This window comes from Aquarana catesbeiana, linkage group LG13, assembly GCF_042186555.1.
Source record: "Aquarana catesbeiana isolate 2022-GZ linkage group LG13, ASM4218655v1, whole genome shotgun sequence".
NCBI classification, from domain to species: domain Eukaryota; kingdom Metazoa; phylum Chordata; class Amphibia; order Anura; family Ranidae; genus Aquarana; species Aquarana catesbeiana.
Window position 1 is genome coordinate 205,565,819 of NC_133336.1, and position 26,703 is coordinate 205,592,521.

The 26,703-nt window shown below is 43.0% G+C and overlaps 1 protein-coding gene across 1 annotated transcript in view; it reads right to left on the bottom strand.

Annotated features, from left to right (window-relative positions):
- Window positions 1-26,703, bottom strand: part of LOC141117755 (NACHT, LRR and PYD domains-containing protein 3-like) — a 646,257-nt gene that overhangs the window by 56,250 nt on the left and 563,304 nt on the right. The window contains exons 12-13 of the mRNA XM_073610770.1: window positions 20,750-20,914; window positions 9,401-9,565 (exon numbers count right to left, since the gene is read on the bottom strand). Coding sequence (XP_073466871.1) covers window positions 9,401-9,565; window positions 20,750-20,914 — 330 coding nt within the window. The remainder of the gene's footprint in view (window positions 1-9,400; window positions 9,566-20,749; window positions 20,915-26,703) is intronic.

Consider the following 26,703-nt stretch of genomic DNA (forward strand, 5'->3'; position numbering starts at 1 on the left):
ATTTTTTTGTCTTCAGGTACGCCATTCACGACTTTGAGTGGTTATACCAGAATGATGCCTGCAGGTTTAGGTATCATCTTGGTATCATTCTTTTCAGCCAGCGGTCGGCTTTCATGTAAAAGCAATCCTAGTGGCTAATTAGACTCTAGACTGCTTTTACAAGCCGTGGGAGGGAATGCCCCCCCCACCGTCTTCCGTGTTTTTCTCTGGCTCTCCTGTCTCAACAGGGAACCTGAGAATGCAGCCGGTGATTCAGCCAGCTGACCATAGAGCTGATCAGAGACCAGAGTGGCTCCAAACATCTCTATGGGATAAGAAACCGGAAGCTACGAGTATTTCATGACTTAGATTTCGCCGGATGTAAATAGCGCCATTGGGAAATTGGGGAAGCATTTTATCACACCGATCTTGGTGTGGTCAGATGCTTTGAGGGCAGAGGAGAGATCTAGGGTCTAATAGACCACAATTTTTTCAAAAAAGAGTACCTGTCACTACCTATTGCTATCATAGGGGATATTTACATTCCCCGAGATAACAATAAAAATGATTAAAAAAAAAAATATGAAAGGAACAGTTTAAAAGTAAGATTAAAAAAGCAAAAAAATAATAAAGAAATAAAAAAAAAAAAACAAAACACCCCTGTCGCCCCCTGCTCTCGCGCTAAGGCGAACGCAAGCGGCGGTCTGTCGTCAAACGTAAACAGCAATTGCACCATGCATGTGAGGTATCACCGCGAAGGTTAGATCGAGTGCAGTAATTTTTCCAGTAGACCTCCTCTGTAAACCTAAAGTGGTAACCTGTAAAGGCTTTTGAAGGCTTTTAAACATGTATTTATTTTGTTGCCACTGCACGTTTGTGCGCAATTTTAAAGCATGTCATGTTTGGTATCCATGTACTCGGCCTAAGATCATCTTTTTTATTTCATCAAACATTTGGGCAATATAGTGTGTTTTAGTGCATTAAAATTTTAAAAAGTGTGTTTTTTCCCCCAAAAATGCATTTGAAAAATCGCTGCGCAATTACTGTGTGAAAAAAAAAAATGAAACACCCACCATTTTAATCTGTAGGGCATTTGCTTTAAAAAAATATATAATGTTTGGGGGTTCAAAGTAATTTTTTTGCAAAAAAAAAAAACTTTTTCATGTAAACAATAAGTGTCAGAAAGGGCTTTGTCTTCAAGTGGTTAGAAGAGTGGGTGATGTGTGACATAAGCTTCTAAATGTTGTGCATAAAATGCCAGGACAGTTCAAAACCCCCCCAAATGACCCCATTTTGGAAAGTAGACACCCCAAGCTATTTGCTGAGAGGCATGTCGAGTCCATGGAATATTTTATATTGCGACACAAGTTGCGGGAAAGAGACAAATTTTTTTTTTTTTTTTTTTTTTTTTGCACAAAGTTGTCACTAAATGATATATTGCTCAAACATGCCATGGGAATATGTGAAATTACACCCCAAAATACATTCTGCTGCTTCTCCTGAGTACGGGGATACCACATGTGTGAGACTTTTTGGGAGCCTAGCCGCGTACGGGACCCCGAAAACCAAGCACCGCCTTCAGGCTTTCTAAGGGCGTGAATTTTTGATTTCACTCTTCACTGCCTATCACAGTTTTGGAGGCCATGGAATGCCCAGGTGGCACAAAACTCCCCCCAAATGACCCCATTTTGGAAAGTAGACACCCCAAGCTATTTGCTGAGAGGTATAGTGAGTATTTTGCAGACCTCACTTTTTGTCACAAAGTTTTGAAAATTGAAAAAAGAAAAAAAAAAATGTTTTTTCTTGTCTTTCTTCATTTTCAAAAACAAATGAGAGCTGCAAAATACTCACCATGCCTTTCAGCAAATAGCTTGGGGTGTCTACTTTCCAAAATGGGGTCATTTGGGGGGGGTTTGTGCCACCTGGGCATTCCATGGCCTCCGAAACTGTGATAGGCAGTAAAGAGTGAAATCAAAAATTTTCACCCTTAGAAATCCTGAAGGCAGTGATTGGTTTTCGGGGTCCCGTACGCGGCTAGGCTCCCAAAAAGTCCCACACATGTGGTATCCCCATACTCAGGAGAAGCAGCTAAATGTATTTTGGGGTGCAATTCCACATATGCCCATGGCCTGTGTGAGCAATATATCATTTAGTGACAACTTTATGAAAAAAAAAAAAAAAAGTGTCACTTTCCCGCAACTTGTGTCAAAATATAAAATATTCCATGGACTCAATATGCCTCTCAGCAAATAGCTTGGGGTGTCTACTTTCCAAAATGGGGTCATTTTGGGGGGTTTTGTGCCACCTGGGCATTCCATGGCCTCCGAAACTGTGATAGGCAGTGAAGAGTGAAAGCAAAAATTTACACCCTTAGAAATCCTGAAGGCGGTGATTGGTTTTCGGGGCCCCGTACGCGGCTAGGCTCCCAAAAAGTCCCACACATGTGGTATCCCCATACTCAGGAGAAGCAGCTAAATGTATTTTGGGGTGCAATTCCACATAGGCCCATGGCCTATGTGAGCAATATATCATTTAGTGACAACTTTTTGTAAATATTTTTTTTTTTTTGTCATTTTTCAATCACTTGGGACAAAAAAATAAATATTCAATGGGTTCAACATGCCTCTCAGCAATTTCCTTGGGGTGTCTACTTTCCAAAATGGGGTCATTTGGGGGGGTTTTGTACTGCCCTGCCATTTTAGCACCTCAAGAAATGACATAGGCAGTCATAAACTAAAAGCTGTGTAAATTCCAGAAAATGTACCCTAGTTTGTAGACGCTATAACTTTTGCGCAAACCAATAAATATACGCTTATTGACATTTTTTTTACCAAAGACATGTGGCCGAATACATTTTGGCCTAAATGTATGACTAAAATTTAGTTTATTGGATTTTTTTTATAACAAAAATTAGAAAATATCATTTTTTTTCAAAATTTTCGGTCTTTTTCCGTTTATAGCGCAAAAAATAAAAACCGCAGAGGTGATCAAATACCATCAAAAGAAAGCTCTATTTGTGGGAAGAAAAGGACGCAAATTTCGTTTGGGTACAGCATTGCATGACCGCGCAATTAGTAGTTAAAGCGACGCAGTGCCAAATTGGAAAAAGACCTCTGGTCCTTAGGCAGCATAATGGTCCGGGGCTCAAGTGGTTAAGGGGAACCCCGCACCAAAAAAAAAAAAAAAAACGGCGTGGGGTCCCCCCAAAAATCCATACCAGACCCTTATCCGAGCACGCAACCTGGCAGGCCGCAGGAAAAGAGGGGGGGACGAGAGTGCGCCCCCCCTCCTGAACCGTACCAGGCCACATGCCCTCAACATTGGGAGGGTGCTTTGGGGTAGCCCCCCAAAACACCTTGTCCCCATGTTGATGAGGACAAGGGCCTCATCCCCACAACCCTGGCCGGTGGTTGTGGGGGTCTGCGGGCGGAATCTGGAAGCCCCCTTTAACAAGGGGACCCCCAGATCCCGGCCCACCCTGTGTGAAATGGTAAGGGGGTACAAAAGTACCCCTACCATTTCACTAAAAAACTGTCAAAAATGTTAAAAATGACAAGAGACAGTTTTTGACAATTCCTTTATTTAAATACTTCTTCTTTCTTCTATCTTCCTTCATCTTCTGGTTCTTCTGGTTCTTCCTCCGGCGTTCTCATCCAGCATCTCCTCCGCGGCGTCTTCTATCTTCTTCTCCTCGGGCCGCTCCGCACCCATGGCATGGGGGGAGGCTCCCGCTCTTCTCTTCATCTTCTTCATCTTCTTCTCTTCTTCTCTTCTTCTTTTCTTCTCTTCTTCTCTTCTTCATTTTCTTCTCCGGGCCGCTCCGCACCCATGCTGGCATGGAGGGAGGCTCCCGCTGTGTGACGGCGCTCCTCGTCTGACAGTTCTTAAATAACGGGGGGCGGGGCCACCCGGTGACCCCGCCCCCCTCTGACGCACGTTGACTTGATGGGACTTCCCTGTGAAGTCACGGGGAATGCCACAGGGAAGTCCCGTCCTGTCCCGTGCGTCAGAGGGGGGTGCGGTCACCGGGTGGCCCCACCCCCCGTTATTTAAGAACTGTCAGACGAGGAGCGCTGTCACACAGCGTGAGCCTCCCTCCATGCCAGCATGGGTGCGGAGCAGCCCGGAGAAGAAAATGAAGAAGAGAAGAAGAGAAGAAGAGAAGAAAAGAAGAAGAGAAGAAGAAGAGAAGAAGATGAAGAAGATGAAGAGAAGAGTGGGAGCCTCCCCCCATGCCATGGGTGCGGAGCGGCCCGAGGAGAAGAAGATAGAAGATGCCGCGGAGGAGATGCTGGACGAGAACGCCGGAGGAAGAACCAGAAGAGCCAGAAGAACCAGAAGAACCAGAAGATGAAGGAAGATAGAAGAAAGAAGAAGTATTTAAATAACGGAATTGTCAAAAACTGTCTCTTGTCATTTTTAACATTTTTGACAGTTTTTTAGTGAAATGGTAGGGGTAAGTACCCCCTTACCATTTCACACAGGGGGGCCGGGATCTGGGGGTCCCCTTGTTAAAGGGGGCTTCCAGATTCCGATAAGCTCCCCGCCCGCAGACCCCCACAACCACCGGCCAGGGTTGTGGGGATGAGGCCCTTGTCCTCATCAACATGGGGACAAGGTGTTTTGGGGGGCTACCCCAAAGCACCCTCCCAATGTTGAGGGCATGTGGCCTGGTACGGTTCAGGAGGGGGGGCTGCACTCTCGTCCCCCCCTCTTTTCCTGCGGCCTGCCAGGTTGCGTGCTCGGATAAGGGTCTGGTATGGATTTTTGGGGGGACCCCACGCCGTTTTTTTTTTTTTTTTTGGCGCGGGGTTCCCCTTAAAATCCATACCAGACCTGAAGGGTCTGGTATGCAATTTAGGGGGAACCCCACGTCATTTTTTTTTTTAAATTTTGGCCGGGGTTCCCCTTAATATCCATACCAGACCTGAAGGGCCTGGTATGGAATTTAGGGGGACTCCCACATCATTTTTTGTTTTTAATTTTGGTTCGGGGTTCCCCTTTGGGGAATTCCCATGCCGTTTTTATCAATGAACTTCTATGTGTATTATCGGCAATGCAATAGCCGCGGGTAGTTTTAAATGGCTTTTTTCCTTCAAAATGTCATTTTGCTGTCAGACTGTTCTAAACACAGGAAACATGCGCCCCTTTACAGGCATACTATAGACACCCCCCAGGTACGAAATTTAAAGGGATATTACACTTTTATTGTTTGACTTTAAGCATTATTAAAATCACTGCTCCTGAAAAAATGGCCGTTTTTAAAAAAAATTTTTGCATTGATCCATGTTCCCTGGGGCAGGACCCAGGTCCCCAAACACTTTTTTATGACAATAACTTGCATATTAGCCTTTAAAATTAGCACTTTTGATTATTCATGTTCGTGTCCCATAGACTTTAACGGTGTTCGCGTGTTCGAACGAACTTTTTTCCTGTTCGCATGTTCTGGTGCGAACCAAACAGGGGGGTGTTCGGCTCATCCCTACTTCCCAGTAGAGATAAAGCTGTTATAGCTGCGAAGGGTAGTCCAAATCAATATTGAACCCTAAGGACTAAGACTGGGATGCCTTTAAACTTCATGTGTGTGTGTAAAGGCAGGCGTCCCAATACTTTTGGTCATATAGTGTAACAGTCCAGGTTTGGATATTTAGGCTCCATGCATACTGGCTTAAAAATTGCTGCCACTACATGAGTTTTGTGTTCTGCCTGTAGAATCAGCTCCATGTTATCCTATGTCTCCATACACATTATGACTAGGGATGAACTGAACACCCCCCTGTTCAATTCGCACCAGAACATGCGAACAGGCAAAAAATTAGTTTGAACATGCGAACAGCGTTAAAGTCTATGGGACACGAACATGAATAATCAAAAGTGATAATTTTAAAGGCTTATATGCAAGTTATTGTCATAAAAAGTGTTTGGGGACCTGGGTCCGCATCCATGGCATGGAGGGAGGCTCCCGCTCTTCTCTTCATCTTCTTCTCTTCATCTTCTTTTCGGGCTGCTCCGCATCCATGCTGGCATGGAGGGAGGCTCCCGCTGTGTGACGCTTCTCCTCTTCTGACAGTTCTTAAATAACAGGGGGGTGGGGCCACCCAGTGCTCCCGCCCCCCTCTGACACATGGTGACTTGACAGGATGCCCCCCGTTATTTAAGAACCGTCAGAAGAGGAGAAGCGTCACACAGCGGGAGCCTCCCTCCATGCCAGCATGGATGCAGAGCAGCCTGAAAAGAGGATGAAGAGAAGAAGATGAAGAGAAGAGCAGGAGCCTCCCTCCATGCCATGGATGCGGAGCAGCCCAAGGAGAAGAAGGGAAGAAGACGCCGCAGAGGAGATGCTGGATGAGAACACCAGAGGAAGAACCAGAAGAAACAGAAGAACCAGAAGAGGAAGAATATGAAGGAAGATAGAGGATAGAAGAAAGAAGAAGCATTTAAATAAAGGAATTGTCAAAAACTGTCTCTTGTCATTTTTAACATTTTTGACAGTCCCTTACCATTTCACACAGGGGGGAGGGCCGGGATCTGGGGGTCCCCTTGTTAAAGGGGGCTTCCAGATTCCGATAAGCCCCCCGCCCGCAGACCCCCACAACCACCAGCCAGGGTTGTGGGGATGAGGCCCTTGTCCTCATCAACATGGGGACAAGGTGCTTTGGGGTAGCTCTCAATGTTGAGGGCATGTGGCCTGGTACGGTTCAGGAGGGGGAGGGGTTTTTTTGTCCCCCCTCTTTTCCTGCAGCCTGCTCGGATAAGGGTCTGGTATGGATTCTTGGGGGACCCCACGCCATTTAAAAAAAAAAATTTGGTCGGGGTTCCCCTTAATATCTATACCAGACCTGAAGGGCCTGGTATGGAATTTAGGGGGACCCCTCTTACGTAATTTTTTTTATTTTGGTTCAGGGTTCCCCTGTGGGGAATTCCCATGCCGTTTTTATCAATTAACTTCTATGTGTATTGTATGACCGGCAATTCATTAATAGCCGCGAGTAGTTTTAAATGACTTTTTTTCCTTTGAAATGTCATTTTGCTGTCAGACTGTTCTAAACACGGGAAACATGCGCCCCTTTACAGGTATACTAGAGACACCCCCCAGGTACAAAATTTAAAGGGATATTACACTTTTATTGTTTCACTTCAAGCATTATTAAATCACTGCTCCCAAAAAAAGGCCGTTTTTAAAACTTTTTTGCATTGATCCATGTCCCCTGGGGCAGGACCCAGGTCCCCAAACACTTTTTATGACAATACCATGCATATAAGCCTTTAAAATTAGCACTTTTGATTTCTTCCATAGACTTTTAAAGGGTGTTCCGCGGCATTCGAATTTGCCGCGAACACCCCAAATTGTTCGCTGTTCGGCGAACTTGCGAACAGCCCATGTTCGAGTCGAACATGAGTTCGACTCAAACTCAAAGCTCATCCCTAATTATGACGATTACACACATATTGTGAGCTCAGCGTTTAGAGGCAGAAAAAATAACCCTTCTGGTTCATGTTTCTGAAAAAGTGTGTATAAAGGGCGCTATCTGGACAAAGGAAAAAAAATTTAATATTATAGTGAATTAATAAAAGTTGTATAAGTAAATCAATAAATTAAATAAAATGTGTGTAATCAGAAAGTGCACAATTCATCAATATACATAAAAGTCCATTAATTTCTATGATAAATGACTCTTTAATATACCGTATATACTCGAGTATAAGTCGAATTTTTCAGCACATTTTTTTATGCTGAAAGTGCCCCCCTCGACTTATACTTGAGTCAAGCACTTTTCTGCAGCAAAAAATTTCATTTTCCGAACCGAATTTGGGGCCCCGTATCTCAGGGCCACTTGGTGCTAGGAACCCCAAATTTAGTGTGCAACCCCAGTGGAACTGGTACCACAACATATTCAAAGATGAAGTTCCTAGCACTAAGTGGCCCCGAGATACGGGGCCCCAAAATCGGTTCGGAAAATGTCATTCTCTGCTGAAGAAAAGTGCTTGACATTTTCTGAACCGACTTTGGGGCCCCATATTTCAGGACCACTTGGTGCTAGGAACCCCAAATTTGGTGTGCAAACCCAGTGGAACTGGTACCACAACATATTCAAAGATGAAGTTCCTAGCACTAAGTGGCCCCGACATACGGGGCCCCAAAATCGGTTCGGAAAATGTCATTCTCTGCTGAAGAAAAGTGCTTGACATTTTCTGAACCGAATTTGGGGCCCCATATTTCAGGACCACTTGGTGCTAGGAACCCCAAATTTGGTGTGCAAACCCAGTGGAACTGGTACCATAACCTGAACTGATTTTTAGGGCCCTGTATCTCGGGGCCACTTGGTGCTAGAAACCCCAACTTTGGAAATTTTATGGTGCTAATTCCACTGGGTTTGCACACCAAATTTGGGGTTCCTAGCACTAAGTGGCCCTGAGATACGGGGCCCCAAATTCGGTCAACTGTGTCCATCTACAGCAATGTCATTTCAGGACCCTTTGGGTTCAGAGACCCCAAATTTTGGCTGCAGCTAGGGGGCATCTAGGAACCCTTAACTACCGAGTTTGAAGTTCAGGGGACCTATGGCTGCAAATGGGCACAGTGAGGCATGCAAATGGGCACAGTGATGCTGCAAATGGGCATTGTTGACCCTCTTTTCCACTTACAGTAGCTGTGCATTTTTCACCCTCGTCTTATACTCGGGTCAATAAGTTTTTCCCATTTTTTTTGTAGTAAATTAGGGCCTCGACTTATACTCGGAACGACTTATACTCGAGTATATACGGTATGCTCCAACACTGTGCTCCTGAAATATGTGCTCCAATACTCCAAACCAATAGTGCTTCACCAGGCATTTGTAAAAAAATCTCTCCAGTATCATATATCCTCCACAATATTCATCTCTCTCCTTCTCCCATCACAAGACTCTGTGGAATTGGCTCTGCCACAAAGAGCCACAGAAGGCAGGTATAGTGTAATAAAGTTTTATTTAGAAGAAAGCTGCACTTACATATGTCCAATATGATACAACCGGCACAAAGGCAGCTCAAGGGTCTGTAGAATCGATCCCACACCGCTGTGTGACTAGTGGCATGTGGCGTGCATATCAACTACCCAGCGGAAGTGGAGGGCTCCTGTCAGTTTGCATGTCAAGCCTCTCTTCTATGCATTTCATGTGTCATCGCGTTTCTGATTGGAGCTTTCTGGCAGAAAAAATGCAAAACTCTCCTAAACTCGTCCAAACTTTGTATAGTAAAATTTCTATAGGAACATTTTTTTCTGCCAAGGGAACTGACATTTTTTTAAGCCCAGTGTGCATGGAGCCTTATGGAGTCTAAAGATGGAATTTGATGACATTCTCATATTTCTATATTATTTATGTGATTTAGATATAAAACTGTCTCAGATCATTATTGTCTCAGTCAGTCCTGTTATACTCACTGTAATTTCTCTATCCGGCTTGTTGTCAGAGCTTCCATCAGATCCCTGAAATGAGGACCCTCCAGATTGTTCCCAGACAGGTTCAGCGTCCTCAGTGTCTGGTTATTTCTTATTCCAGATGCCAGGTGGGGGCAGGAACTGTCTGTCAGGTGATTATTATCCAATCTGTAGAATAAGAGAAGAATGTTACCAGAAGAAAATGAATTTCTCCCCAGGAATGAATGTAACTATTCTCTACATGAATGGAACTCATTTCTCTTTATTGGAATCATTAATATGAGATCACTTTATAAAACACGATCGATCATCTACACTATTGGAGGATTTCTCTTTTTGTGGACCCCAATTACTAAATGTGACATGAGAAGTGGATGAGGAGGTGTGATCCACTCATTATTCCTGTATGGGGATTGGACCATACACACTCACACTGACCTCTAGGCTTTCACCTCCAACCTTCTGCTAAGTCTTGGATTCAGTTGTGGAGATTCACTTTGATGGTCACAGAAGTCTCACTCATGTTGTGGAAACTTCATTGACTAAAAGTGACACCATTGTACTTTGAGATTTCCTTAGAACATCATGGTGGAGAATTTGATCTTATGGTGTGGAGAAGATTTTATTATTACCGTTCTTTATTTGGACCTTTTTTAAATATTTGTACTAATATTGCTGCACTAATTTTATATATGCTGATTATAAATTCTCTTCATTAGTTATCAGTGAAATAGTCTCCATACCATTGTTATATATACACTTATAGGGAGTTTTGTGATGAGGAGTCTCACTTTTATTGTTATATTGTCACAGCTATATTGTGTGAATGTTATATACTAGTGTACTAGTGCTGCAGTCTTCCATATTATACTAGATGTGATAATTCCACCAACAGTGATCAGATATAACAATTACATTCACTAAAAAAATACACTTTCATACATGTGAGGAAGGGCAGGTCTCCTCTAATCTATTCACACATACTTCAATCTATATAACATATAATGTACAAAAATACATAAACATGAAGAGCAACAAAGTTATCTTATAAAATTACAAACATCAAGAGAAAGTTCATAAATGTGAAAAAGCGGATTTCCTACAAGCCATTCACCACTACTTCCATCTCCAATCACCATACAGTGACTTGTGTAGTAAGACCCCTTTCACACTGCAGAGCCGATAAAACAGCCCTAAATCGCTGGTCATTTTTGCAGTGCTTTAGTGGTGTTTTAACTGCGCTTTTCGTGCCCTAGTGGGCCGGTGACAACGGGACCTTAAAGTGGAGCTCCACCCATATTCACCTACCAAAGCTTCTTATACACAGTGATGGGCGGTGGCGGAGGTGGCTGGAGCATCTCAGCTCTGATTACATACAGAGCATGGGGGAGGGGAGAGACACACCATGTACTGATTTATAATTGAGGAATATGATGGGGCAATTCTGATGGGGGCAGTTTTGTGGGGGCAATTCTGATGGGGCAATATGATGGGGCAGTTTTGATGGGGCAGTTTTGATGGGGGCTGTTTTGATGGGACACATTTGATGGGGCAGTTTTGACAGGGCAGTTTTGATGGTGACAATATGATGGGGCAATTCTGATGGGGCAGTTTTGATGGTGGCAATATGATGGGGCAGTTTTGATGGGGCAATTCTAATGGGGGCAATTCTGATGGGGAAGTTTTGATGGGGACAGTTTTGATGGTGGCAATATGAAGGTGCAATTTTGATGGGGGCAATATGACGGGGCAGTTTTGATGGTAGCAATATGATGGGGCAGTTTTGATGGGGCAGTATTGATGGGGAAATTCTGATGGGACAATTTTGATGGGGCAGTTTTGATGGGGCAGTTTTGATGGTGGCAATATGATGGGGCAGTTTTGATGGGGGCAGTTTTGATAGGGCAATTCTGATGGGGCAATTTTAATGGGGCAGTATTGATGGGGCACAATGACGGAGCATTTTTGATGGTGGCAATATGATGGGGCTGTTTTGAAAGGGGGAAGTTTTGATGGGGCAATTCTCAGGGGGGCAATTCTAATGGGGAAGTTTTGATGGGGGCAGTTTTGATGGTAGCAATATGATGGGCAATTTTGATGGTGGTAGTTTTGATATGGTAGTATTGATGGGGCAGTTTTGATGGGGGCTGTTTTGATGGGACAGTTTTGATGGGGCAATTCTGATGGGGCAGTTTTGATGCAGCAGTTTTGACAGGGCAGTTTTGATGGTGACAATATGATGGGGCAATTCTGATGGGGCAGTTTTGATGGTGGCTATATGATGGGGCAGTTTTGATGGGGCAATTCTGATGGGGCAGTTTTGATGGGGGACAGTTTTGATGGTGGCAATATGAAGGTGCAGTTTTGATGGGGGCAGTATTGATGGGGACAATATGATGGGGCAGTTTTGATGGTAGAAATATGATGGGGCAGTTTTGATGGGGCAGTTTTGATGGTGGCAATATGATGGGGCAATTTTGATATGGGCAGTATTGATGGGGCAATATGATGGGGCAGTTTTAATGGGGGCAATTTTGATGGGCCAATTTTTAATGGTGGCAATATGATGGGGGCAGGTTTTATGGGGGCAGTATTGATGGGGCAAATCTGATTTGGCAGCTTTGATGGGGCAATTTTGATGGTGGCATGTGATGGGGTGTTGTGATGTGTTTGGGGCAATGTGATGTGATTTGCTTGTGGTGTTGTGATGCGATTTGTGGGGGGTGCTGTGATTTGATTTGTTGGGGCAATGTAATTCCATTTGCGGGGGATGTTGTGATGCGATTTGCGAGGGTTGTTGTGATGCAATTTGCTGGGGGTGATGTGATATGATCTGCAGGGGTGTTGTGATGTGATTTGCGGGGGTGTTGTGATACAATTTTCTGGGTGCGATGTGATGCAATTTGCGTGGGGTGTTGTGATGCAATTTCCAGGGGGTGTTATGATGCAATTTTCTGTGTGTATTGTAATGTGATTTGTTGAGGGTGTTGTGATGCAATTTGCAGGGGGCGATGTGATGCCATTTGCGGGGGGCGATGTGATGCGATTTTTGGGAGTGTTGTGATGCCATTTGCGGGGGGCGATGTGAAAAAATTTGCGGGGGTGTTCGTTGTGATGCGATTTGCTGGTGGTGTTGTTATGCGATTTGCTGGGAGCAATGTGATGTGATTTGCGGGGGTTGTTGTGATGTGATTTGTGGGGGGTGTTGTGATGCGATTTGCTGGGGGCGATGTGATGCAATTTGCGGGGGTGTCCTGATGCAATTTGCGGAGGTTGTTGTGATGCAATTTGCGGGGGGGCGATGTGATACGATTTTTGGGGGGTGTTGTGATGCAATTTGCTGGGGGTGTTGTGATGTGATTCGCGGGGCTATGTGATGCGATATGCGGGGGTTGTTGTGATGCGATTTGTGGGGGTTGTGATACAATTTTCTCGGGGCGATGTGATGTCATAGAAATTCATCTTTACTTGGTCTACGCCATTTTCAGGTAGGCAATGCAAGAAATAATGCAATTGTAATTTATTTCCTGGTTCCTGGAGGGAGGAGGGGAGGAGAGGTTTGCATAGCTAAGGGGCAGCAACTTCCTCTTACACTGCCATTGCTATGGAAACCTGACCTGAAACCTATCACACTGCTTGTGCTGCACTGAGCATGTGCGAGATCAGCAAGGATGAGATCCAGGAAGAAATACATTCTGGCTTCAGATGCCCACACTTAAAATGGCCACGGCCTGCTGGAAGTTTATAAAATAACAAACTAATGCTATAAACTAACAAAACAGACCTTAGTTTACAGACTAACTTTACTAGAATACATTTAGCTTGTGTATTATAGGGGTATTTTTATTTAAAAAGTTTAAATTTGGCTGGAACACCGCTTTAACCACTTAAGGACCAGCCTCGTTTTGTGATTTAGTGTTTACATGTTTAACCACTTCCCACCCGGCCAATGTACATTAACAGCCGGGTGGGCGCTTTCTCCTTCTGAGTGGATGTTCAGGAGCATCCCTCAGAAGGAGCGGGATCGTGCACAGGCCTGCACAGTGGCGCTATCCCGATGCACTGGTGTCACCCGGACAAGGCGCATCTCCGATCGGCAGGAGTGCTCTGTGATTGGCCCTCCATGATCACATGTCCAATCACAGCCGTCATGTGATGTAAACACAGAGCCGGTTGCTAGGCAATCAGCTCTCCTCTCCTCACACGGAAGTTGTCGGTGAGGAGAGGAGAGGGGATCGCTGCAACCGGCTGGTGATCAGTGAGTATGAGCTGTTTTTTACAGCTTTTTACTCACTGATCATCAACCTAGTGTCACCACACATGTCCCCACACAATGTCCCAAAATAAAAAAAAACACCCGTCCCCCACATATGTCCCATTAAAATCACATGTCCCAATGATTATCTGCACACATATGTCTGTGATCACCTGCGCACATCTGTTCATGATCAATTGTGTACATCTTTGCGTGATCACACAAACCAATTATTATACACTTAACAGAAATTTTTTAACCAAAAACATGTAGCAGAATACATTTTGGCTTAAATTTATGAGAAAACTCGATTTTATTGGATTTCTTTTAAAACAGAAAAAAGGAAAATATTGTTTTTTTTTTCCAAATTTCTGCTTTTTTTTGCTTATATCGCAAAATAACAAAAAACAAAGTCGTGAATAAATACCACCAAAAGAAAGCTCTATTTGTGCGAACAAAATGATAAAAATTCCATTTGGGTACAGCATAGCATGACCACGCAATTCTCATTGAAAGTGCGAGAGCGCTGAAAGCTGAAAATTGGCCTGGGAAGGAAGGTGACGAAAATGCCCAGTATTGAAGTGGTTAAAACAGTTTTTTTTTGCTAGAAAATTACTTAGAACCCCAAACATTATATATTTTTTTTCTAACACCCTAGAGAATAAAATGGCGGTCATTGCAATACTTTTTTTCACACCGTATTTGCGCAATGGTCTTACAAGCGCACTTTCTTTGGAAAAAACACCTTTTTGAATAAAAATATAAGACAACAGTAAAATTAGCTCAATTATGTTTTATATTGTGAAAAATAATGTTACGCCCAGTAAGTTGATACCCAACATGTCATGCTTCAAAATTGCGCCCGCTCGTGCTATGGTGACAAACTTTTAGCCTTAAAAATCTCCATAGGCGACAGTTAAAAAATTCTACAGGTTGCATGTTTTAACCACTTCAGCCCCAGAAGAATTTACCCCCTTCCTGACCAGAGCACTTTTTGCGATTCTGTGCTGCGTCACTTTAACTGACAATTGCACGGTCATGCGACGTGGCTCCCAAACAAAATTGATGTCCTTTTTTTTCCACAAATAGAGCTATCTTTTGGTGGTATTTGATCACCCCTGTGGTTTTTATTTTTTGCGCTATAAACAAAGAGTGATAATTTTGAAAAAAATGCATTATTTTTTACTTTTTGCTTTAATAAATAGCCCCCAAAAATATATAAAAAAACTATTTTTTTCCTCAGTTTAGGCCGATTCATATTCTTCTACATATTTTTGGTAAAAAATTCGCAATAAGCAATTATTGATTGGTTTGCGCAAAAGTTATAGCGTTTACAAAATAGGGGATAGTTTTATGGCATTTTTATTAATTTTTTTTTTAAATGGCGGCGATCAGAGATTTTTATCATGACTGCGACATTATGGCGGACACATTGGATATTTTTGACACATTTTTGGGAAGATTGTCATTTATACAGGAATCAGTACTAAAAAAAATGCACTGCTTACTGTGTAAATGACACTGGCAGTGAAGGGGTTAACCACTAGGGGGCGGGGAGGAGTTAAGTATGTCCTAAGGAATGTTTCTAACTGTGAGGGGGTTGGGCTGTGTGTTGGACATCACTGTTCTCTGCTCCGATGACAGGGAGCAGAGAACAGTGCCACTGCCACTAGGCAGAGTGGGGAGATGCTTGTTTACGTTAGCATCCCCCTGTTCTTCCTCCCCGTGAGGTGATCACGGGTATCCCTGCAGTGATCGAGTCCATGGGACCCACGACCCAACTCACGGAGCTTGCCACAGGCACGCACGCGCCGCTGACTGCCTCTTAAAGGGGAACATACAAGTACGTGATTCTGCCTGTACCTGCCCTTCTGCTTATGTATATCATCATGAGGCGGACAGCAAGCGGTTAAGTTACAGAGCAGGTCTAAGGCTGGAATTGTTGCTCTTGCTCTACCGATTGCAGCGATACCTCACATGTGTGGTTTGAACACCATTTGCATATGCGGGCGCTACTCCCGTGAGCTCGCTGGGACGGGGCGTGTTTAAACATTTTTATTATTATTTATTTTACTTTTTTTTACACTGTTTAAAAAAAAATGTCACTTTTATTCCTATTACAAGGAATGTAAACATCCCTTGTAATAGAAAAAAAGCATGTCAGGACCTCTTAAAGCGGGAGTCCGGCGACCAATCTTTTTTTTTTTTTTTAGGTCATTGAGACACTTTGCTAACCCCAAAATAATACTCACAGTTTGGGTGTAATATTTCCGCCTCTGTCTGTTTTCGTACTAAAGAATAACTTAAAAAATGTGATGCTGGCTGTTTCCATCTTGCTTGTGGACATGTGAAGCCCACAAGCTATGATTTCCTGGATGCGGTGAATGCTGTTCATTCACAGCTAATTCACACGCATGATCATTGTTTTCGCACTGAATCTTGGGAAGCCTGACACTAAGCTACCAGGAGACAGTGTGGCACCAGGGAAAGGCAATAAACATGCCTACTCCCATGGGTGGAGAGACAGGAAGTGGCACAATAAAGTATAATATAAAGGTAATTTCTTTGTGCTGCATTTGAACATCTATGCAATTAAATGAAGGGGGTAAGAATAAGTAAAAAATTTGAGTGGAACCCCGCTTTAAATATGAGATCTGGGGTCAAAAAGACCTCAGATCTCATATTTAGACTAAAATGCAATAAAAAATAGTAATTTAAAAAAATTATTTAAATAAAATGTGCCTTTAAGAGCTGTGGGCGGAAGTGACATTTTGACTTTGCTTTTGCCCAGCAATTGTGTGGAGACGGGTGGGGGCCATCTTCCCCTCACTTGTCTCTATACCTGACAGGAGACAGGACACGATCGCCTCCGCCGCTGCCGATTGCTCCGGTAAGCGGTGGCGGGCACCAGATCACGGTGGGAGGGGGGCCCTCTCTCTGCCACTGATAAAAGTGATTTTGCAGTGAATCTGACACAGAGACCACTTTTATTTTGTAGCGGACTGCCTGCTGAAGATGAGGATACCGGGGTTATGGCAGCTAGCTGCTGCCATAACAACAATATCCTCCTTCAAACAGCCCCCATAAAACTGCGGTGGGCGGTTCGTAAGTGGTTACAAAAAGTAAAAAGACCAGTTTTGTGGCTCTTTCAAAGCGCTTTGGAAGTGTTGCCCATTCATTTCAATAGGTAGGGGCATTTTGGGAGCGCTATTTATAATGCTCATAACCCGCCCCAAAGATACTGCTTGCAGGACTTTTTCTAACGTTCCACAAGCGCACCGCCCCAGTGTGAAAGCACTCATACAAATAAATGGGAGGCAGTTTTCAGGTGCTATCTCTAGTGCTAAAATGTCTGAAAACTGCCTCAGTGTGAAAGGGGTCTAACAGAAATACCAGAGATTCATCCAGATGGATTAAATCAATGCTGATCAACTTCCACCTCTTTGCAGCAACTTCAATCAACCGCCACCACACCGGTGAGCAAACATGTCACTTACCAAAAGGTTTGTCCCCACAAGCAAGGCCCAGACATGCTTGTTTATATTCTTCCAGCAGTGCCACTCCGCTCAAGCCGGCTTCTGATGAGAACAGACTATGCCACGGAATGTCAGACCTCCAGGTAGTATCTCCAATATCACCCGAGGTATCCAGACAATGGCCACAATCACATTACATAGAAAAAATAAAGCCTCCATAATGCATAATCCTTAAATATATATAGAATCACAGATTGTACACTTCCATCATATACATGAGTATACACAGAACTCAGAGCACACACCGCTCCGGACTGCAGTCGTGTATGATGGAATCCAGGCAGTGACATGGAGGCTTTTCCTTTCTATGTAATGTGATTGCAGCCATTGTCTGGATACCTCAGGTGATATTATATTTTTGCACCTTATATGTTATACAGACTGAAGTAGCTGTGAATTTGTATTATTGATCACTATTGGTGGAGTTATCACATCTACATTAGAAGTGTTGGTACTCGGAAAAATTGTAGATTGCAGATTTCTCATTTGTCTCATCACACATTTTATCACTAAGTGTAGGGCTCTATACATAGAATTAGATTATACTATTTGTACTTCTATATCAGACTTCCTGCTGGCGGCTGGTTTTCATTCATTAGATTTTCACAAAGTTGTTCATGTTTTTTAGTGCAGATATTAAATGTTTTATATTTTTTTATCCAGCTTTAGAGAACTGTCTGATATTGGTGATATATAGAGACAACCAGGAGATGAAATATATCTCCATTATTATTTGATTTATGTAGTTTAGACATACACTATATTATCAACAGTATTGGGACGCCTGCCTTTACAAGCACATGAACTTTAATGGCATCTCAGTCTTAAGCCTCGTACACATGATCAGATTTTTGGACGACTGTTTGTCCATTTTTTGTGGCATGCTAGTCTCATATCGAAAGTGAAGAGGTTACTCTCCATTTTAAAATTCCCTTCCGACAGAATACAACTTCAGAAGTAATGTAATGTGTTGAATAGTTTTGTATGTATTCAATGGGGAATTATTAGCATGCGTAGTCTTGCTCTAACAATTTATTTTGGGTGAAAACTGTACTGATTAAACAAAAATCAGATGCTGAGTTCACGTACAATAAAAATGTTATAGTCTGCACATCCAGCTTTTGTTGGACGAAAAATTGGAATTGGCTGTCAAAAGCACCATACTAACGATCATGTTGGATTAGAAGGCCTGGCTTGTAGTCTCCGCTCTAAATAATACCAAAGGTGTTCTATCGGGTTGAGGTCAGGACTCTGTGCAGGCCAGTCAAGTTCCTCCACCCCAAACTCGCTCATCTATGTTTTTATGGACCTTGCTTTGTGCACTGGAAAATCATTTGGTGGAGGGGGGATTATGGAGTGGGGGAGGGGGATTATGGTGCGGAGGTGTTTTTCAGGGGTTGGGTTTGGCCCCTTATAGGGATGAGCCGAACACCCCCCGGTTCGGTTCGCACCAGAACCCGCGAACGGACCGAAAGTTCGCATGAACGTTAGAACCCCATTGACGTCTATGGGACTCGAACGTTCGAAATCAAAAGTGCTCATTTTAAAGGCTAATTTGCATGGTATTGTCCTAAAAAGGGTTTGGGGACCCGGGTCCTACCCCAGGGGACATGTATCAATGCAAAAAAAACTTTTAAAAACGGCCGTTTTTTCGGGAGCAGTGATTTTAATGATGCTTAAAGTAAAAAAAAAAAGTGAAATATTCCTTTAAATATCGTACCTGGGGGGTGTCTATAGTATGCCTGTAAAGTGACGCGTGTTTCCCATGTTTAGAACAGTCCCTGCACCAAATGTCATTTTTAAAGGAAAAAATCTCATTTAAAACTGCTTGCGGGTTTAATGTCATGTCGGGTCATGGCAATATGGATGAAAATCAGTGAGACAAACGGCATGGGTACCCCCCAGTCCATTACCAGGCCCTTTGGGTCTTGTATGGATATTAAGGGGAACCCCGCACCCAAATTAAAATAAGGAAAGGTGTGGGGCCACCAGGCCCTATATACTCTGAACAGCACTGCACTAAATGTAAATAGCAGGAACGGATCTAGCTGAACACTGTGAGCAGGACGCACTGCATTAAATGTAAATAGTCTAGATAGAAGATAACAGGAACGGATCTAGCTAAACTGAATACAGTGTATATATATATATGCAACACCTGGGATGCATATATATACACAATACACTGTAAGTGCAGCTAACTGACTGACTGTTCTGCCTAATCTATCTAACTCAAATCAAATGACACTGTCTCTCTCTCTCTCTGTCTCTCAGCACACCGGAACACACACTACACAGGGCCGCCGTGCAGGCGGCCTTATATAGTGTGGGGTGTGTACTAAATCCCCTGAGCCATAATTGGCCAAAGCCACCCTGGCTTTGGCCAATTACAGCTCTCTCTACTGACGGCGCTGTGATTGGCCAAGCATGCGGGTCATAGTGCATGCTTGGCCAATCATCAGCCAGCAATGCACTGCGATGCCGCAGTGAATTATGGGCCGTGACGCGCCACACGAATTTAGCGCGAACGGCCCATAACGTTCGCAATTCGGCGAACGATCGAACAGCCGATGTTCGAGTCGAACATGGGTTCGACTCGAACACGAAGCTCATCCCTAGCCCCTTAGTTCCAGTGAAGGGAACTCTTAAGGCATCAGCATACCAAGACATTTTGAACAATTTAATTCTCTCAACTTTGTGGGAACAATTTGGGGACGGCTCCTTCCTGTTCCAACATGACTGTGCACCAGAGCACAAAGCAAGGTCCATAAAAACATGGATGAGCGAGTTTGGGGTGGAGGAACTTGACTGGCCTGCACAGAGTCCTGACATCAACCTGATAGGACACCTTTGGGATGAATTATTGCAGAGACTGCGAGCCAGGCCTTTTCATCCAACATCAGTGTCTGACCTCACAAATGTGCTTTTGGAAGAATGGTCAAACATTCCCATAGACACCCTCCTAAACCTTGTGGACAGCATTCCCATAAGAAATTAAGCTGTTATAACTGAAAAGGGTGGGCCAACTCAATATTGAACCCTACGGACTAAGACTGGGATGCCATTAAAGTTCATGTGTGTAAAGGCAGGTGTCCCAATACTTTTGGTAATCTAGTGTAATAGTCCAGTATTGGATATTTAGGCTCAATGCACACTGGTTTAAAACATTGCTGCTACAACAGGAGTTTTGTGTTCTGCCTGTAGAAGCAGCTCCATCTTCTCCTATGTCTCCATACACATTGGGACGATTACAGACATATTTTGAGCTCAATGTTTAGAGGCAGGAAAAAAAACCTTTTGGTTCGTGTTTCTGATTGGAGCTTTCTGGCAAAAAAATGCAAAACTCTCCTAAACTCGTCTAAACTTTGTACAATAAAATCTCTATATGAAAGTTTTTTTCTGCCAAGGGAACTGACATTTTTTTAAGCCCAGTGTGCATGGAGCCTTATGGAGCCTAAAGATGGAATTTGATGACATTCTCATATTTCTATATTATTTATGTGGTTTGAATATAAAACGGTCCCAGAATATTATTGTCTCAGTCAGTCCTGTTATACTCACAGTAATTCCTCTATCTGGCTTGTTGTCAGAGCTTCCATCAGATCCCTGAAATGAGGACCTTCCAGATTGTTTCCATAGAGGATCAGTGTCCTCAGTGTCTGGTTATTTCTTATTCCAGATGCCAGGTGGGGGCAGGAACTGTCTGTCAGGTGATTAGAGGACAATCTGTAGAAGAAGAGAAGAATGTTACCAGAAGAAAATTAATTTCTCCCCCAGGAATGAATGTAACTATTCTCTACATCCGGGATATGTGATTAGCGGACCTCCAGCTGTTGCAGAACTACAAATCCAATGAGGCATAGCAAGACTCTGACAGCCACAAGCATGACACCCAGAGGCAGAGGCATGATGGGACTTGTAGTTTTGCAACAGGTGGAGGTCCGCTAATTGCAGATCCCTGCTCTACATGAATGGAACTCATTTCTCTTTATTGGAATCATTAATATGAGATCACTTTATTACTAAATGTGACATGAGAAGTGGATGAGGTGGTGTGATCCATTCATTACTCCTGTATGGGGATTGGACCATACACACTCACACTGACCTCTAGGTTTTCACCTCCAACTTTCTGCTAAATCTTGGATTCAGTTGTGGAGATTCACTTTGGTGGTCACAGAAGTCTCACTCATGTTGTGGAAACTTCATTGACTAAAAGTGACACCATTGTACTTTGAGATTTCCTTTGAACATCATGGTGGAGTATTTGATCTTATGGTGTGGAGAAGATTTTATTATTACCGTTCTTTATTTGGAACTTTTTTGAAAATGTTGTACTAATATTACTGCACTAGTTTTATATATGCTGATTATAAATTATCTTCATTAGTTATCAGTGAAATAGTCTCCATACCATTGTTATATATACACTTATAGGGAGTGTTGTGATGAGGAGTCTCACTTTTATTGTTATATTGTCACAGCTATATTGTGTGAATGTTATATACTAGTGCTGCAGTCTTCCATATTATACTAGATGTGATAATTCCACCAATAGTGATCAGATATAACAATTATATTCACTACAAAAATACACTTTCATATATCTGAGGATGGCAGATCTCCTCCAAGCTATTCACAGCAACTTCAATCTATATAACATATAATGTACAAAAATACATAAACCTGAAGAGCAACAAAGTTATCTTATAAAATTACAAACATCAAGAGAAAGTTCATAAATGTGAAAAAGTGGATTTCCTATAAGCCATTCACCACTACTTCCATCTCCAATCACCATACAGTGACTTGTGTAGTAAGACCCCTTTCACAATGCAGAGCCGATAAAACAGCCCTAAATCGCTGGTCATTTTTGCGGTGCTTTAGTGGTGTTTTAGCTGCACTTTTTGTGCCCTAGTGGGCCGGTGACAACGGGACCTTAAAGTGGAGCTCCACCCATATTTTTTAAATTTCCCTCCAAAACCGCTGTGTGTGCTGATAAAGAATTGACATATTTTCCCCTTAAACTCACTGTTATATACTGTATAGTAGTTGGCACGTCCTGTCCTCGGCCGCAGCCCAGCATTTCCTCCCCTCTCTGCAATGCCTCCTGGGAAATGTTTGTCATCAATCCCAGGAGGCAATAGGCACCGCTGGGCCGTAGCATCGTGTTATTTCAAAACCAGAAATTACAAGATTGCAAGGCGGCCAGCGCCATTTTAAATAAGGGCAACCAGGCTTTTGTTGCCATGGTTACCAAAGCTTCTTATACACAGTGATGAGCAGTGGGGAGGTGGCTGGAGCATCTCAGCTCTGATTACATACAGAGCCCGGGGGAGGGGACAGACACACCATGTACTGATTTATAATAGAGGAATATGATGGGGCAGTTTTGATGGGGCAATATGACGGGGCAGTTTTGATGAGGCAATATGACGGGGCAGTCTTGATGGGGGCAGTTTTGATGGGGCAATTCTAATGGGGCAGTTTTGATGGGGGCAATATTATGGGGCAGTTCTGATAATGGCAATATGATGGGGCAGTTTTGATGGGGTAGATTTGATGGGTTAATTCTGATGGGGTCAATTTTGATGGGGCAGTATGATGGGGCAGTTTTAGATGAGGCAATTCTGATGGGAGCATTTTTGATGGGGCAGTTTTGATGGTGGCAATCTGATGGGGCAGTTTTGATGGGGGCAGCTTTGATGGGGCAAATCTGATGGGGGCAATTTTGATGGAGCAGTTTTGATGGGGGCAGTTTTGATGGGGCATTTTTGATGGGGCAGTCTTGATGTGGGAAGTTTTGATGGTGGCAATATGATGGGGCAGTTTAAAAGAGGGCAGTTTTGATGGGGAAATTCTGATGGTGGCAATATGATGGGGCAGTTTTGATGGGGCGATTCTGATGGGGGCAATTTTGATGGGGCAGTTTTGATGGTGGCAATATGATGGGGTAGTTTTGGTGGGGCAATTCTGATGGGGCAGTTTCGATGTGGGCAATTCTGATGGGGCAGTTTTGATGTGGGCAGTTTTGATAGGGGCAATATGATAGGGCAGTTTTGATGGTGGCAATATTATGGGGCTGTTTTGATGGGGTAGTTTTAATGGTATCAGTTTTGATGGGGGCAATATGATGGGGCAGTTTTGATGGAGGCAATTTTGATGGGGCCGTTTTGATGGGGGCAGTTTTGATGGGGCAATATGATGGGGTAGTTTTGATGGGACAATTCTGATGGTGGCTTTACGATGGTGAAGTTTTGATGGGGGGCAGTTTTGATGGGACAATTCTGATGTAAAATAGATGGACGCATTATATTAGCAGTTTTAATAACCATATTTTCTAAAATTTCATTTAAATTTCTCTGTATTTTAATCCCGTTACTACCCACTAAACCAGCTGTCTCAAGATCAGACTTTAAAGTATTAATATCCATACTATTAGTTATACTCCCAATTGTGCCAATCCCTCCTAAAATACCTTCAACAATATCACGCTTATTTCTGTTATGATTTCTACTATTAATTCCAAACCATCTTTCAATACCCAATTCCATATTAACCAAATGTCCTTGACATTGTGGAAACCTTGTAGAAATTTTCCATTCTGAAACATTAAAGTTCCACAATATAATGACAAACTTTCCCTCTCTCAAAAGAATTCTGGATTGGAAATGGTTAATCTGAAATGGATTTGCTGAGACACTTTTCTTACCAACACAGAGTTTTCCTAGGAGACATTACAACAACACTTGCCTTCGCACATTTCATTGGATAATTTACTATTGTTATGCAACATTCATATATACCAGTATTATTCAAAGATACTCTCATTTGTTGATAAACAAAAGTATTATTGATCCAATTCACACTACCATAAATTCCTTTATGAATTATCATAGTAGAACTGTGAAGAAAACTTCCCAAAAATTCATCGTTCCTTTTACAAGTTACCAATGAATCTTGAGGTACATATATTTTTGTTTTACATATCAAATGCAAACTATCTTTATCTTCAAAAATGTTTAAAGATTGTGGGAAAATATACATTTCTGGAATAATCATTTTGACCACAGAAATACTAACTTTAACCCTTATTTGTGTTAATTGTCTTGTTACTTTAAAATCCCATGTTCTTACAACATCCCCTTTTTCATCTCTAATTATATTTAAATGTTCTGGATCTAATATTTTTACGAAACTTTGAAAAAGGTAATAAAAGTGATCTAAGGGATAAAATACTTTCCCAGATCTTGACATAGTATTAGTATCATCTCCAGACCAAATTGTTGAGTCATTACTAGGGATGAGCTTCGAGTTCGAGTCGAACTCATGTTCGACTCGAACATTGGCTGTTCGCAAGTTCACCGAACAGCGAACAATTTGGGGTGTTCGCGGCAAATTCGAATGCCGCGGAACACCCTTTAAAAGTCTATGGAAGAAATCAAAAGTGCTAATTTTAAAGGCTAATATGCAAGTTATTGTCATAAAAAGTGTTTGGGGACCTGGGTCCTGCCCCAGGGGACATGGATCAATGCAAAAAAAAGTTTTAAAAACGGCCGTTTTTTCAGGAGCAGTGATTTTAATAATACTTAAAGTCAATCAATAAAAGTGTAATATCCCTTTAAATTTCGTACCTGGGGGGTGTCTATAGTGTGCCTGTAAAGGGGCGCATGTTTCCTGTGTTTAGAACAGTCTGACAGCAAAATGACATTTTGAAGGAAAAAACTCATTTAAAACTACCCGCGGCTATTGCATTGCCGACAATACACATAGAAGTTCATTGATAAAAACGGCATGGGAATTCCCCAAAGGGGAACCCCGAACCAAAATTAAAAAAAAAAAATGACGTGGGGGTCCCCCTAAATTCCATACCAGGCCCTTCAGGTCTGGTATGGATATTAAGGGGAACCCCGGCCAAAATTTAAAAAAAAAAATGACGTGGGGTTCCCCCTAAATTCCATACCAGACCCTTCAGGTCTGGTATGGATTTTAAGGGGAACCCCGCGCCAAAAAAAAAAAAAAAAAACGGCGTGGGGTCCCCCCAAAAATCCATACCAGACCCTTATCCGAGCACGCAACCTGGCAGGCCGCAGGAAAAGAGGGGGGGACAAGAGTGCGGCCCCCCCTCCCTCCTGAACCGTACCAGGCCACATGCCCTCAACATTGGGAGGGTGCTTTGGGGTAGCCCCCCAAAACACCTTGTCCCCATGTTGATGAGGACAAGGGCCTCATCCCCACAACCCTGGCCGGTGGTTGTGGGGGTCTGCGGGTGGGGGGCTTATCGGAATCTGGAAGCCCCCTTTAACAAGGTGACCCCCAGATCCCGGCCCCCCCCTGTGTGAAATGGTAAGGGGATACATAAGTACCCCTACCATTTCACGAAAAAAGTGTCAAAAATGTTAAAAATGACAAGAGACAGTTTTTGACAATTCCTTTATTTAAATGCTTCTTCTTTCTTCTATCTTCCTTCATCTTCTGGTTCTTCTGGCTCTTCTGGTTCTTCTGGTTCTTCCTCCGGCGTTCTCGTCCAGCATCTCCTCCGCGGCGTCTTCTGTCTTCTTCTCCTCGGGCCGCTCCGCACCCATGGCATGGGGGGGAGGCTCCCGCTCTTCTCTTCTTCTCTTCTTCTTTTCTTCTTTTCTTCTTTTCTTCTCTTCTTCTCTTCTTCTTCATTTTCTTCTCCGGGCCGCTCCGCAATCCATGCTGGCATGGAGGGAGGCTCCCGCTGTGTGACGGCGCTCCTCGTCTGACAGTTCTTAAATAACGGGGGGGGCGGGGCCACCCGGTGACCCCGCCCCCCTCTGACGCACGGTGACTTGACGGGACTTCCCTGTGGCATTCCCTGTGACGTCAATCCCTGTGACGGGAATTTAAAGGGACATTACACTTTTATTGTTTGACTTTAAGCATTATTAAAATCACTGCTCCTGAAAAAACTGCCGTTTTTAAAACTTTTTTTTGCATTGATCCATGTCCCCTGGGGCAGGACCCAGGTCCCCAAACACTTTTTATGACAATAACTTGCATATAAGCCTTGAAAATTAGCACTTTTGATTATTCATGTTCGTGTCCCATAGACTTTAACGGTGTTCGCATGCTCGAACGAACTTTTTTCCTGTTCGCATGTTCTGGTGCGAACCGAACAGGGGGGTGTTCGGCTCATCCCTAGTCATTACCCTTTAAGTATATAGCCCAGTAGCTCCTCAACAATATATTACATTCAAAAGTTCCAGTTTTGTTGTTTAGTCTATAAGATCCCTGCATTTTAACAAAATTTGTTTTAGATTCTATTTTAACGTTTACCTCAACATTATTAATACGAATGAAATATAATTCCATACAGAAATCATATCTCTGTCCTACACATACATATCCATAAAATTCTTCAGCTGTATTAATATCAACGTATCTAGAATTATATTCTGTCATTTGTATTAAGATCAATATCTTTATCACTCTTGTCCTCTGTATTAATATCAATGTCTTTATCCCTTTTGTCATCTATAATGATATCA